At 38.1% G+C, this 14180-nt stretch overlaps 2 protein-coding genes across 4 annotated transcripts in view; one reads left to right on the plus strand and one right to left on the minus strand.

Moving 5' to 3' along the window:
- SLC2A13 (solute carrier family 2 member 13) overlaps positions 1-3565 on the plus strand; it is a 215003-nt gene extending 211438 nt beyond the window's left edge. Inside the window, exon 10 of the mRNA XM_069102895.1 lies at positions 3054-3565. Within this exon, the coding sequence (XP_068958996.1) occupies positions 3054-3064 (11 nt within the window). The 3' untranslated portion in view covers positions 3065-3565. The remainder of the gene's footprint in view (positions 1-3053) is intronic.
- The window catches only part of REDIC1 (regulator of DNA class I crossover intermediates 1), a 38013-nt gene that overhangs the window by 744 nt on the left and 23089 nt on the right, over positions 1-14180 (minus strand). The gene's annotated exons all lie outside the window — the stretch shown is intronic.

Raw genomic sequence — 14180 nt, forward strand, 5'->3', positions numbered from 1 at the left:
GTTTTGCCACATCCCCTCCAACATCCAACATTTCCTTTGTCTTTCATATTAGCCACTCTGACAGATGTGAGGTGGTACCTCAGAGTTATTTTAATGTGCATTTCTCCTATAACAGTGATTTAAAGCATTTTTTCATGTGACTATAGATAACTTTGATTTCTTTGTCTGAAAACTGCTTGTTATGCTTTGACCATTCATCAACTGGGGAATGAGTTGTATTTTTATAAATCTGACTCACTTCTCTATATATTTGAGAATTGAGGCCTTTAACAGGGATACTTGCAGCAAATTTCCCCTCCCCCAGTTTTCTGCTTTCCTTATAATTTTGCTTGCACTAGTTCTGTTTGAGCAAAAACTTTTTAATTTTATATAATCAAAATTGTCTGTTTTGCATTTTGTAATGCTCTCTATATCTTCTTTGGTCCTAAATTCTTCCCTTATCCATAAATTTGACACATTCCCTTAATTTGCTATTGGTATTACCTATTATGAATATATCATGTACCCATCTTGTCCTTACCTTGGTATACTGTGTGAGATGTTGGTCTATACCTAGTTTCTGCCATACTGTTTTCCAATTTTCCCAGCAGATTCGTTAAATAATGAGTGATCACAAATATAATAGATTACTATGGTCTTTCACTATAATGTAATTTGTACCTAATCTATTCCACTGGTTCAGCACTCTATTTCTTTTTTTTTTTAGAGGGGTGAAGGTAGGGCAATTGGGGTTAAGTGACTTGCCCAAGGTCACACAGCTAGTTTTTTGTGTTAAGTGTTCGAGGCCGGATTTGAACTCAGGTCCTCCTGACTTCAGGGCCAGTGCTCTTATTCACTGTGCCATCTACCTGCCCCAACCACTCTATTTCTTAGCCAGTACCAGATTATTTTGATAATTACTGTAAACCTCTTTTTTAAGTCACAAAGAATGAGAACATGATGGGCTGTCATCAATTGGGGAATGACTGAATTGTTTTAAAGCTTAAATACCATAAGGTGGGAAAAAATACAAGTAAACTTTTCAGAATTCTCAGAGACAACAAATCACTGATTAAGAGAATACACATATAACCACTAAGGAAAAATTCCAAACCTGCCCTTCAAATTCCAAATTTAGCAATTTCAATGACAAATAACAAATGTTGCAAATAGCCAGGATAAAGATCTTCAATTATGAAGGAAAGTCAATTTGAGTAATGTAAATTTATTCCACATTCAAGGGAAATCATAAGAGGGAGTGGCATAATATATTCTAAAAAGAAAAATTCAAGCTTCAACCTAAAATAACATATCATGCCAACCTAAGCCTGATCATCAATGAAAAAAAAAAAAGATAAACTTTCAACAGAAGAGAGGAGGTATTCCTGAAAAAAATCCAGAGGTGAGCAGAGTATTTGATTTATACAATACATTTATCAAGAAAAGGCTAAATAGTGAAATTAATTATCTCATGTTATTTTTGAGGGAAAGATTGATTTATGAGATAAAAGATTACAAAGGAACTATCAAAGTATAAAAAGCCACCTAAAAGGAGTCAAAGTTGGGGTCCTTAACCTTTTTTGTGTCATAGATCTTTTTAGTACTCTAATAAAGTCGAATGATTCTCAAAATGTTTTTAAATGCATAAACTACAAAGGAAATGAATTAACTAAAGTACAACCTTTAAAAAATTAAAAAACAAGTTCATGGAACCCAGGAGAAGAAATATTAATTTAAATATTTAAAGGATTTCTAAAAAAATAAAAAAACAAAGTTATAAAAATTGATCTAATGTACTATGAACCAAATTCCCTGATTTCAAATGAATTGATGTCTTCTGGGGGAGGTAACAGCAGAGGGGAAAGCTGCTTGAATGAGAGGAACTGATGATGCCGTGTGAACCACAGAAGGATAGTGATTCCTCACAGGCTGTTGTTTGTCTTGTTCTTGAAGAGGACCATCATGTCAGGCAGGTGATGCCATGACGTGCAAGTGTATTGGATTTAAATGAGGCAGGCTGTGCAAAGTCACCAGCCTCGCTTTCTCCTCTGGAGCCCTCTGGGTCCAATGGCCAGATATAGATCAGGATGACTGGAGATGACCCCTGTAATCCCAGGGAATCTTGGTAAAATGGTAGGAGGGGCTACAAAAGAATGGACATGAAGGAAGCAGACAGGAAAGAATGTGAGAGATTAGAGGGCATGCCTCTGAAGAGCTCTGGGATCATGAAGACAAGGAACCTGAAATAGGAGATGGGCATCTCACAGCAGATTGAGTGTGGAAAGAGTCTGTGCCCTGGGAGGCCTTTCCTTTTCTTCCACTTCTGCCCTTCCCATCCCTCTTACTAATCCCTTCCCCATGAGATTAGCTCCAATCTACTCCATATATACGTATGTGTACCTAATTATTTACACGTTGTCTTCTCCACTAGAAACTGAGTCACTCATTGATGCATTGTTGGTGGAGTTGTGAACCAGTCCAACCATTCTGTAGAGCAATTAGGAACTATGCCCAAAGGGCTATAAAACTGTGCATGCCCCTTGACCCAGAATGCCACTTCTAGGTCTGTATCCCAAAGAGAGCATAAAAAATGAGAAAAAGAGTCACATGTACAAAAATATTTATAGCAGCTCTTTTGCAGTGGCAAAGAATTGGATGGAATATTATTGTGCTATAAGAAATGATGAGGGTGGAACCCCTGAGAGTGAGGAAAGGGAGGCCATGGCTTTGGCTGCAGAGACTGCGAAGAATTGAGTGGGAGAAGCAATCCAAGCCCCCCGGTGAAGCCCCTTAAAATCCAGCCACAGCCTCACTATGGAAGGAGTTTCTACTTCATTTTAAAATAGAAAAATGATATTACTGGGAATCAATTCTTTACCAGTAAAATAAGAAAATGAAATTTTCTTGTTTAAAATCATGTATCAAACACAGATTAAATTATTTCTCTGAGTTACAAATAAGAATTGCCAGAGAACATAGAAAGAGGTGAATAAAAGTGTATTTTACATTCGAATTAAGATATGAGTAACAGATGAGCTGATTAACACATAAATATTTGTATTTGGGTTTCCCAGGTTTCAGTTGACTCCTGTATCTTATTTGGATTTCCAGTTAACTCAGAAGTACCACCAACTGTACAATATGAACTTATTCTAATTATGGAAAATGACATTTCACACCAGCTAGTCTACCTATGTTCCTGTAGAACTGGATATGGTTAGTAGTGGGAATTTAAAGTAAATATATCTGTTGCCGAGTTATATCCCTTCATGAGTATATTCTAAGTGCTCTCATGTAATCGTGATGTTTTGATGTGGACAATTCTTCATTGAAATGTGAAAGGGAGTGAATACCACTGAGAAGACCTGAAATCACACAAAGCTCAACGGAGTGCCATCATCTACCCTCTATTGTACTGAGCCCAAAGTTCAAGGGGGCCGGCAGGGGAAAAGGAGACAGTAGAAACACCACGATCACTGAAGACAGAAAGGTCAAGTTAAAACTGAAGTGGTAGGAAAGAGAGGAGCAAGTCATACAAGAGATAAGAAGTAATATCACGGTGACCCACAAAATCCAGAAGGAATAAGATTGGGTGCCAAAAGGGTCAAGATGAAAAAACACAGCAACAAAAGAGTAGAGAAGAAAAAAGTAAATACTAGATTATGTAAACAAACAGCAGAAGAGAAGCAAACACGTATGTGCAACTACTGTGGAGGATGAAACATCCAAGCCTTTCCAGAAACCTCAAAAGGAAAACGAGGTAAACCCTTAAAAAAAGGAAATGGGTTAAAATAGGAAAGTGTTAACACACAGGCATGATGCTGTGTATGCTGTCATGGACACTGTATGAAATCAAGGCTCCAGAGAAAAGCAGCTTAAATTCTTTGTTATTTTGTAGTAAAACACAGCTGTGTTTGCAAATGCATAAATTAGCACTCCTAAACCAAGTTTTATATGATTTGTTTTCAGTGACGTCATCCCATGGCACTCCAGTTTCTGACCTAATGCTCATTGAAAAGGCAAAAGATTCTTATAAAAAATGCACCTTATACAGCTACGTGTATTCTTTGAAGGATGTTTGTGGTCTTGTAAAGTTATACGGGACATCAGGAAGCTAGATTTGATTGATCTTAGTTATAACTAAGGCAAGATTCTTAGCCATCATGATGTGTTTAGCTTAGTAAAGGCAGTAAAATTAAGACAAAAAAGTGAACTATTATATTTTTAAAGGCTTTTACCTAGAAGAATTAAACATTAACCATTAGTTACACAGACCCATACCCTAAATATTCCAGTTAATCAAGGTTATACTTGAATATTTTTCATGTCAAAATATGCTTGCATTTATGTGCTACAGAAAAATAAAATGGTGCAATGAAATACTTTACATTATTAGGTTTTAATTTGTGAATATTTGTGTACCAAATTATCATTAAAGGCAAATTAAATTTAAAAGGAAATGATGAGGAGGCGAACTTCAGAAAAACCTGGAGAAACTTATATGAACTGATGCTTAGTGAAGTGAGCAGAACCGAGAGGACATTATACACAGTAACAGTCACACTGTGTGATGACTAACTTTCATAGACTTGGTTTTTTCAGCATGGCAAGGGTCTAAGACAACTCCAAAAGACTCATGATGGAAAATGCTGTCCACATCCTGAGAAAGAACTATGGAGTCTGAATGCAGACAGAAGAATACTATTTGCTTCCTTTTCGTCTGTTGCTGTTTTGTTTCTTTCTCGTGGTTCCTCCCATTGGCCCTAATTCTTCTTTACAACGTGACTATTGTGAAAATATGTTTAATAGGAATGTATATGAAAAAGCTATATCAGATTGCACACTGTCTTGGGGAGAGAGGAAGGAAAGGAGGGGAAGAAAATTTAAAAACTCAGAAGCTTAAGTGAATGTTAAAAAGTAAAACTAAATAAATGTTGAAAAGTAAAAATAAATTTTTTTAAAAAAGAAAAGATATTTAGTTCATTGAGAGCAAACTGTTTTTGTCCTCAGAAGTTTGATTCCTAATCTGATATGTAATAAGTGACTGATTGAAATGAGAAGCTGTGTTCTCTGGGTGAATGTTGCCTCCATGGGAAGCATTTCATCCATAGAGAAAGGATATGATATATCACAGATAAGATTCAAATGCCTTTAGGATAGGGACTAATTATGGTGAGGATGGGTCCTCCCTATGGTTCCATTGTGAGACAAAGTTTCACCATTTTGGGATAACTGTATTTTAATGAAATTGGTTTCTATTGTAATGCTCTGTATTTTATGCATTTAAAAACATTATTGTGAGTCAATCAGCTTTGTTAGAATACCAACATGTCCATGACAAAAAAGGGTAAGAACCCCAATTTTTTTTAAAGCAATTGGGGTTAAGTAACTGTGGTGCTAAGTATCTGAGCCTGGATTCGATCCCCAGGTCATCCCGACACTGGAGCCGGTGCTCTTACTCGCTTTGCTACCTGGCCACCCCTTTAAGTGCTTTTGATACCTTGATAGTTCTTCTGTATTCTTTTACCTCATAAATATATCTTTCCCTTAAAATATATCATTCCTAACACATGATACTGGCTCCATCTGATATTGTTTCCCAATTTTGTGGCACAATAGGAAAAAAAGCTGGGTAAGGGCTACAAGGTCAGTAACATGGAAACTGAATAGAAGAGGGAGCTCAGACCTCATACCCAAGAATTTTTAACTCCATAAGGGACATAGAAACAATAAAAAAGAACAAGTTATGATACAATCCATGAATTACAAAATAGCATTCATAATAAACTGGAAGGGATGAAAAATAATGAGGAAATGGAAAGGAAATATATAAAGGAAAACTTCTTGGGAAAGGGAAAAAAGAAAGTGACTAAAGGTTAGAGTATGGAGGGAGAAAGGATTTTGAACCATTTACTGCGCAGGGTGGGAGAAGAGAAGAGAACAATAAAAACCCAACCACCTAAATATGTGTAATAAATTAAGTGAATGATTTAGATAAATTTAAAGAACCAAAAACAGGATAGGCAAATGGGAACCTGGAACTAAAAAAAAGGCCTGTTAAAATCAACTAGCATTAATCATCCTTCAAGAAATTCTGATGGAAAATTGCCATGATATTTTAGAACCAGAGGGCAAAATAGAAATTGAAAGAATTCACCTATCACCTCTTGAAAAAGATCCCCAAAAGAAAACTCCTAGGAATATTATAGCCACATTCCAGAGCTCCCAGGTCAAGGAGAAAATATTACAAGCAGCCAGGAAGAAACAATTTGAGTATTATGGAAACACAGTCAGGATAACACAGGATCTGAAAGCTTCTACATTAAGGGGTCTAAGGGCTTGGAATATGATATTCTGGAGGTCAGAGGAGCTGGGATTAAAACCAAGAATTACCTACCCAGCAAAACTGAGTATCATGTTTCAGGGGAAAATGTGTTTATTCAATGGAATAGAGGACTTTCAAGCTTTCTTGATGAAAAAACCAGAGTTGAATAGAAAATTTGACATTCAGATACAAGAAGCAAGAGAAGCATGAGAAGGTAAACAGGGAAAAGAAATCATAAGGAACTTATCAAAGTTGAACTATTTACATTCTTACATGGAAAAACGATAATTGTAACTCATGAGACTTTTCTCAGTATGAGGAAGTTGACAGAAATATATATATATATGTATATATATATATATGAGGGTATATGTGCATATAAATACATATGTGAGTGTGCATGTATACATAGACAGAGGGCACAGGATCAGTTGAAGAGGAAGGGATGATATCTAAAAAAATAAAATTAAGAGGTGAGAGAGGAATATAATGAGAAGAGATAGGGAGAGATAGAATAGGGTAAATTATCTCATATAAAAGAGGCAAGAGAAAACTGTTACAATGGAGGGGAGGAGCAGGAAGGTGAAAGGGAATGGGACAACCTGATTCTCATTATATTTTGCTTAAGGAGAGAATAACATACACACTCAACTGAGTATCTTACCCAACAGGAAAGTAGGAGGGAAGGGGATGAGAGGGGGGATGACAGAAGGGAGGGCAGATTGCAGGGGAGGGTAGTTAGAAGCACACACTTTGAAAAGGGACAGGGTCAAAGTAGAAAATAGAATAAGTGGGGGGGGGATAGGAGGGAGGGAAATATAGTAATTCGTTCACAATATGTTCACTTGGTTCACTGCGGAAATGTTTTGCATAACTACACATGTATAACCTATATTGAATTGCTTTTCCTCCCAGTATGGGTGGTTTTTATTTCTGCACATGGTAATTTTATTTGTGTTAACAAATGCTTATGTGGTTACTTTTGTGTGTAGTTTGGAACAGGCTGGAATTGCCATTTTAATTGTGTTCTTGGTTAGAATTTACTTCTGTATTTCAAATGAACTGCCAGCACAGTGCGTATTCCTTGTATTGTGTACTTGTATTTTATGTATTTGTGTCATTATATCCCATTATAGTGAACTTGCTCTTGTATTTGTGTATTGTGTGTACTTGTTAGATAAGTGGTATTATTACCTGAATGTTCACCTTTAGAATGGGACAGATGCATAGTAAAGGCAAAGGGAAAATTACAGCAGTTCCTATGAACAAACTCCCAGAATAAACATGGAACTTTCACATGTATAAGAAATATGGCCTTGACTGTCCCTCATCTTACCAGGATTGGGTTGATTTGACTAGATATGACCCTAAACTTTGCTGGCCCCATTGGGGCAGCTTTGATAAGACCAAATTAGAGTATTTGAGACATAAACTGATGAATAAAGAAACTCAGCCTCTTGAGTGGGACAGCCATGATAAATTGTACTCAGAGGCAAGGGAAAAAGAGTATAGCTCTAAATTAGAGTCAGTGTCCCACCTGCCATGTGCACCATGCAGCCAAGTCTCTGAAGCCTGCTCATGGGCAGCTTCCTCTCCCAGATGCACCCTTTGAAACCTGGCAGATCGACTTCAATCAAAGCCACCTACTTTCGGTTATAAATATGCTTTGGTCTATGTGTTTTCCTGGTGGGTGGGAGTGTCCCCTTGTCATGCTGTCAGCCTCTGAGGTAGCAAAAGAACCTGATCAGTGAAAGTTATCATGGTGACAGGGAAGACCAAAATACACACTCAAAAGAGGACAACATTGTTAAGTTGCCTACATTCAAAGCCTCTAAGAAACATAAGAATTGATCTCAGGCCTAAAAAGAACTTCTGGAAGAGCCCAAAGGGGGCTTTAAAAATCAAATAAGAGAAGTAGAAGAAAAACTGGGAAAAGAAATGAAAAGGATGGAAGAGAATCATGAAAAAAGAGCCAACAGCTTGATAAAGGAAGCACACAACGATGCACAAAAATTTACTAAAGAAAACAACTCTTAATATGTTGAATTCAATCAAATGAAAAAAAGGTGCAAAAGTTCACTAGAAGAGTCAAGAGGGTGGAGTAAAGGCAGGAACTGGTCCAAGATCTCCCCCAAACCTCTCCAAATGACTCTAAAGAAATTCCAGAGCAGCAGAATTTACAGGAAGATGGAGTGAAACAATTTCCCAGCTCAAGACAACTTAGAAAGTTGACTTAGAAAATCAACAACAAAGGTCTGTTGCATTAGGGTGAGAGAGCAGAACAGTCCAGTGCAGGCCATGCCAGCACACACTAGGCCCAAGCAAACCAGAAGAAGGACCAGGGATGAATGAATCAGTGGCAGCAGTGGTGGTTTGCTCTCAGCCCATGGACAGTAAGAGAATGTGACAAGAGGTCGGAAGGAGACTTACAGGGATCTCTTTGCTAGAACCAGGGGCTGCACTGCTGTACTGTACTCTGTACTGTACTGCTGTACTGCTGTACTGTACTCTGCTGTACTGCCAAACTTGGATCTGTATTGTAGTCCTTGGTCTTAGTCCCAGAGTGAGGAGGAACACCAGCCCAGCAGAGCTTGTAGCTGGAGGGAACCACAGACCCTGCTCACAGTTCAAAAGTGGAAAAGAGTGCACAGACCAGAGCACAGGCTGGGAGAATAGTAAACACACCTTTCCCTATGTCATGCCACCTTGGAAGGACCAAAAACTTATAGGTTCTAAGAATTATCTCTTAAAACAGCTGCACAAAAAACCTGAAGCTTGATACAGTGCTCCCTCTACCCCCAAAAGCTGAGCCACACTTCAGCACAGAGTGAAAAGTCAAGAAACAGGCTAGAGAATAAGAAAACAACAGAAAAAAATTCTGACCACAAAAAGTTACTACAGTGACAAGGAAGATCAAAAGACACACTCAGAAGAAGACAGCAAAGTCAAAATTCCTGCATCCAAAGACTCAAAGAAAAATATGAATTGGTCTCAGGTCATGGAAGAGCTCAAAAAAGATTTTAAAAATCAATTGAGAGAGGGGAGGCCAGGTGGCTCAGTGAGTAAGAGCACCTGCCCCAGTGTCAGGATGACCTGGGGATTGAATCCGGACTCAGATACTTAGCACCACACCCAGAAATAACTGGCCATGTAACCTTGAGCAAGTTACTTAACCCCAATTGCTTAAAAAAAATAAAAAATAAAATCAATTGAGAGAGGTAAAGGAAAAAGTGGAAAGATAAACAAGAGTGAAAAATCATGAAAAATTAGTCAACATCTTGGAAAAGGAGGCACAAAAAACACTCAAGAAAATAACATCTTAAAAAACAGACTAGGCCAAATGGTAAAAATCTAATGAAGAAAATGCCTTGAAAAGTAGAATTGGTGATTACATTAAATTGTAAAGTTTTTGCACAAACAAGGTCAATGCAACCAAGATTAGGAGAGAAACAGAAAACAAGATTAAGAGAGAAACAGAAAACTTTACAACCAGTGTCTCTGATAAAGGCCTCGTTTCTAAACTAGACAACTGAGTCAAATTTATAAGAAAACAAGTCATTCCCCAGATGACAAATAGTTAAAGGATACGAACAGGCAGTTTTCAGAGGAAGAAATTAAAGCTATCTATAGTCATATGTAAAAATGCTCTATGTCACTATTGATTAGAGAAATGCAAATCAAAACAACTCTTAGGCACCACATCAGACCTATAAGGTTGGCTAACATGACAAAACAGGAAAGTGATAAATGTTGGAGAAGATGTGGGAAAATCGGAACACTGATTCATTGTTAGTGGAGTTGTGAACTTATCTGATTCTGGAGAGCAATTTGGAACTATGCCCAAAGGGCTATGAAACCCTGCACACCCTTTGATCCAGCAATACTACTTCTAGAACTGTATCCCAATGTAACACCAATGCAATATTCATAGCAGCTGCTATAAATATGCAGATGTATTTCCAGGGTTGAATCACAAAATATAACAAACTGTCTTCCTCAAAGATGAAACCAAGATATTTATTCAGATATCAGAAAGCCAATTCCACCATGCTAACAAAGAAGTTTATACACATCACCAATACAGGGAGTGTCGCCATCCCCAAGCCTCCCTTCCATTAGGCCTCCCCACACACAAGCTCCCGTAGGCAAACTTCCTCCCTCTCTCACTCATGCTAGCTGCTCTGCCTCCGCTCTCTCCCAGCTCTGTCTCACTCTCCCTTTCTGCTCCACCAGTTTGGTAAGCTCCTCCCCCCATGGGCTCCATGTGACTTAAGCTATGGGCTGGGCCAGAACTCAAAGCAGGTCACATGGGTCTATTAAGGGGCAGGGAAGATCTTTAAATTCCCTTAACGTTACACTCAAGGACAGCATAAAAGTGGGAAAAGAACCCAGATGTACAAAACTATTTATAGCAGCTTTTTTGTAGCGGTCAAAAACTGGAAATTGAGAAGATGCCCATCAACTGGGGAATGGATGAACAAATTGTAGTATATGAATGTAATGGAATACTACTGTGTTCTAAGAAATGATGGACTTCAGAAAGACCTGGGAAGACTTATGTGAACTAATGATGCTCAGAGAAGAGAGCAGAACCATGAGAACATTGTACACAGTAACAGCCACGGTGTGTGATGACTGACTTTGATAGACTTGGCCCTTCTCAGCAACGTAAGGACCTAAAACAATTCCAAAGGACTCATGATGGAAAATGCCATCCACATCCAGAGAAAGAACTATGGAGTCTGAATGCAGAGTAAAGCAGACTATTTTATTTTTTTGTTTGTTTTGTTTTTCTTTTCTCATGGTTTCTCCCATTGGTTCTAATTCTTCTATACAACATAATTAATGTGAAAATATTTTTAATAGTAATGCGCAAGTAGAATCTATATTAGATTGAGTGTCACCTTGGGGAGAGGGGAAAGGAGAGAGGAGAAGAAAATTTAAAACTTATGGAAGTGAATGTTGAGAACTAAAAAGAAATGAATTAACTTAAAAGAAAAAGAAAAGAAAAATTGGCCTAATGGAAAAAGATATACAAAAAGTCACTAACGAAAACAACACCTTAAAATAGAATTGGCCAAATTCTAAATTCAAATGAGGTATGAAAACTCACTTTAAGAAAATGCCTTAAAAGTTACCAGGGAGGGCAAATTGGGAGAGGTACTAGTCAGAAGCAAAATACTGGTGAGGAGGTAAAGGATGAAAGGAGAGAAAGAGAAGGATAAATAGGAGGAAAAATAAAATGGAGAGAAATACACAGTAATGCTAACTAGGATATACTCACCCATATTGTTTGTCCTTTGTTCTTGAAGAGGATCATGACATCAGGAAGGTGATGCCATGACTTGCAAGTGAATTTGATTTAAATAAAGGAAAGGTGCAAAGCCACCAGCCTCACTTTCTTCTCCAGAGCAATCTGGGTCTAGTGGCACAACCACTTGCCACTGCAATATATAGATCAGGATGACAAGAGATGGCCCTGCATCCCATCGGAGACCATGGCTTTTTTAAGTTAAGGCCTTTCCCAGGTCTCAGTCTGACTGAGGCACTACTCATTCAGTGATTAAGGCTAGGTCAGAAATGAGGCAAAGAATGGCCTCTTACCTAGTCCAAAAAAATAATAATTTGGGAGGGGAAGACCCTCAGGGTTTTTGGGTAAAATGGAAACAATTGCTATTTACATTCACTCTGAGCAATCAGGGCCCAACAATGACCCCCATCGGCTTAGGCTGAGACCTGTGGCTGGCCAGTCAGTGAGATCCAAAGTGCTCTGGGTTTAAGGCATTGTCCTCAAGAGAGAAATCAAGCCTATAAATCCCAAGATACCTTTCGAGCTTTTGGCAATGAAAATTCACATTCCTTTGGACAGAGCACCCCATAAAATGCTAGCAAGAAGGCTACAGTACTGTATCACAATGATCATACATTATGAGCAGATGATATTTATACTAGCAGTACAAGGCTAGTTCAATATTTGGAAAACTACCAGCATAATTTATCATAGCAATAACAAACCAACAGATATCATATGATTATCTCAACAGATACAGAAAAAGCTTTTGACAAAATATAGCACCCATTCCTATTTAAAAAAACAACAATTCGAGAACATAGGAATAAAGAGAGCTTTCTATAAAATGATAATCAGTATCTGCATAAAACCATGAGATGGGCATTATATGCAATAAAGATAAACCAGACCCACCCAATAAGATCAGAGATAAGGCAAAAATATCTATTATCATTATTATTATTCAAGTTTCTACTAGAAATGTTAGCTATAGCAATAAGAAAAGAAAAAGAAATTAAAGAGCCAAGATGGCAGCATAGAAGAAGGAAAACTCCATGAGCTCCCCCCATAACTATCTCAAATACCTATAAAATATGACTCTAAACAAATTTTAGAGTTACAGAACCCACAAAGCGACAGAGAGAAACAAATCTCCCACTGAAGGCAGCCTGGAAGGTCTGAAGGAAGGATCCATTGTCACAAGCTGGGAGCTGAGCCCAGCCCTTTGTGAGCCCGTGGTTTTAGTCTCAGGGCAGCCCTGACCAGCAGTAGCTGGAGTGGACCTTGGGAGAGTGGATCACCAGCAGCTGTGGCTGTTTCCAGAAATATCAACCAAATGCCAAAGACGAAGTAAAGGGTCAGTGTAGAACTCTGTTGGAACTGGGGCACAGTCCGGACTCTGCTCCCAGTGCAAGAAGCAGCTGAAGCGCGGCAGCCTGCAGCCACTGTGGCACGGCTGCTTCAGAGCTCCCAGGCTGAAGATTGTAGGGGGACCAAGTGACCATTCAGAGGGTAACTGCTCTTGTTTTAACCTGTTTGGATTTGGATCATGGTCCTGGGGTGTGTGCCCAGTGAGCCAGAGCGTGTGGGGGCTGTGTGGGACTCTCCCCTCTGGAAGCAGAGTTCTACTGTGGCAAAGAGATCAAAAGTCAAGTAATTGAGTAGCAACATGAGCAAGCAAAGGAAGCAAAGCAAGCACAACAATCCAACTTTGGATTCCTTTTGGGGGGGACAAAAAGGATCAAAGCATGGAACGGGAGGAACACAATGAAGTCAGAACTCCTGCACCAAAAGCTTCAAGAAAAATATGAATTGGTTACAGGCCATGGAGGAGCTCAAGAAGGATTCTGAAAATCAACTAAGAGAAGTGGAGGAAAAATTGGGAACAGAAATGAGAATGATGCAAGAAAATCATGAAAAGAGAGTCAACAACCTGACTGAAGAAAATAACTCCTTAAAAAGTTGATTATCTCAAATAGCAAAAGAAGCCCAAAAAGCCAATGAGGAGAAGAATGCCTTAAAAAGTAGAATTTGCCAGATGGAAAAAGAATTTCAAAAGCTCACTGAAGAGAATAATTGCTTCAGAATTAGATTGGAGCAAATGGAAGCTAATGACTTTATGAGAAATCAAGATACTATTAAACAGATCCAAATAAAAAGAAATTAAAGAAATTAGAATAGGCAATAAGGAAACAAAACTATCACTCTTTGCAGATTATATGAGAAAATCAACCCTGAAACTACTGGAAATATTAATAACTTTAGCAAAGTTGCAAGATATAAAATAAATCCATATAAGTCAACAGCTTTTCTATACATTACAACAAAGTCCAGCAGCCAGAGATAGAAAGAGAAACTCCTTTTAAAATAACTGTAGACAATGTAAAACACTTGGGAGTCTACTTGCCAGAACAAATCCAGGAACTATATGAACACAATTACAAAACACTTTTCACACAAATAAAGTCAGATCTAAACAAATGAGAAAATGTCAGTTGTTCTTGGATAGGCCGAAATAATATAACATAACATAACATAACATAACATAACATAACATAACATAACATAACATAACATAACATAACA

This window comes from Petaurus breviceps, unplaced genomic scaffold (assembly GCF_028583685.1).
Source record: "Petaurus breviceps papuanus isolate PSGF00001 unplaced genomic scaffold, PetGlider_PUasm1.0 558, whole genome shotgun sequence".
Classification (NCBI taxonomy): domain Eukaryota; kingdom Metazoa; phylum Chordata; class Mammalia; order Diprotodontia; family Petauridae; genus Petaurus; species Petaurus breviceps.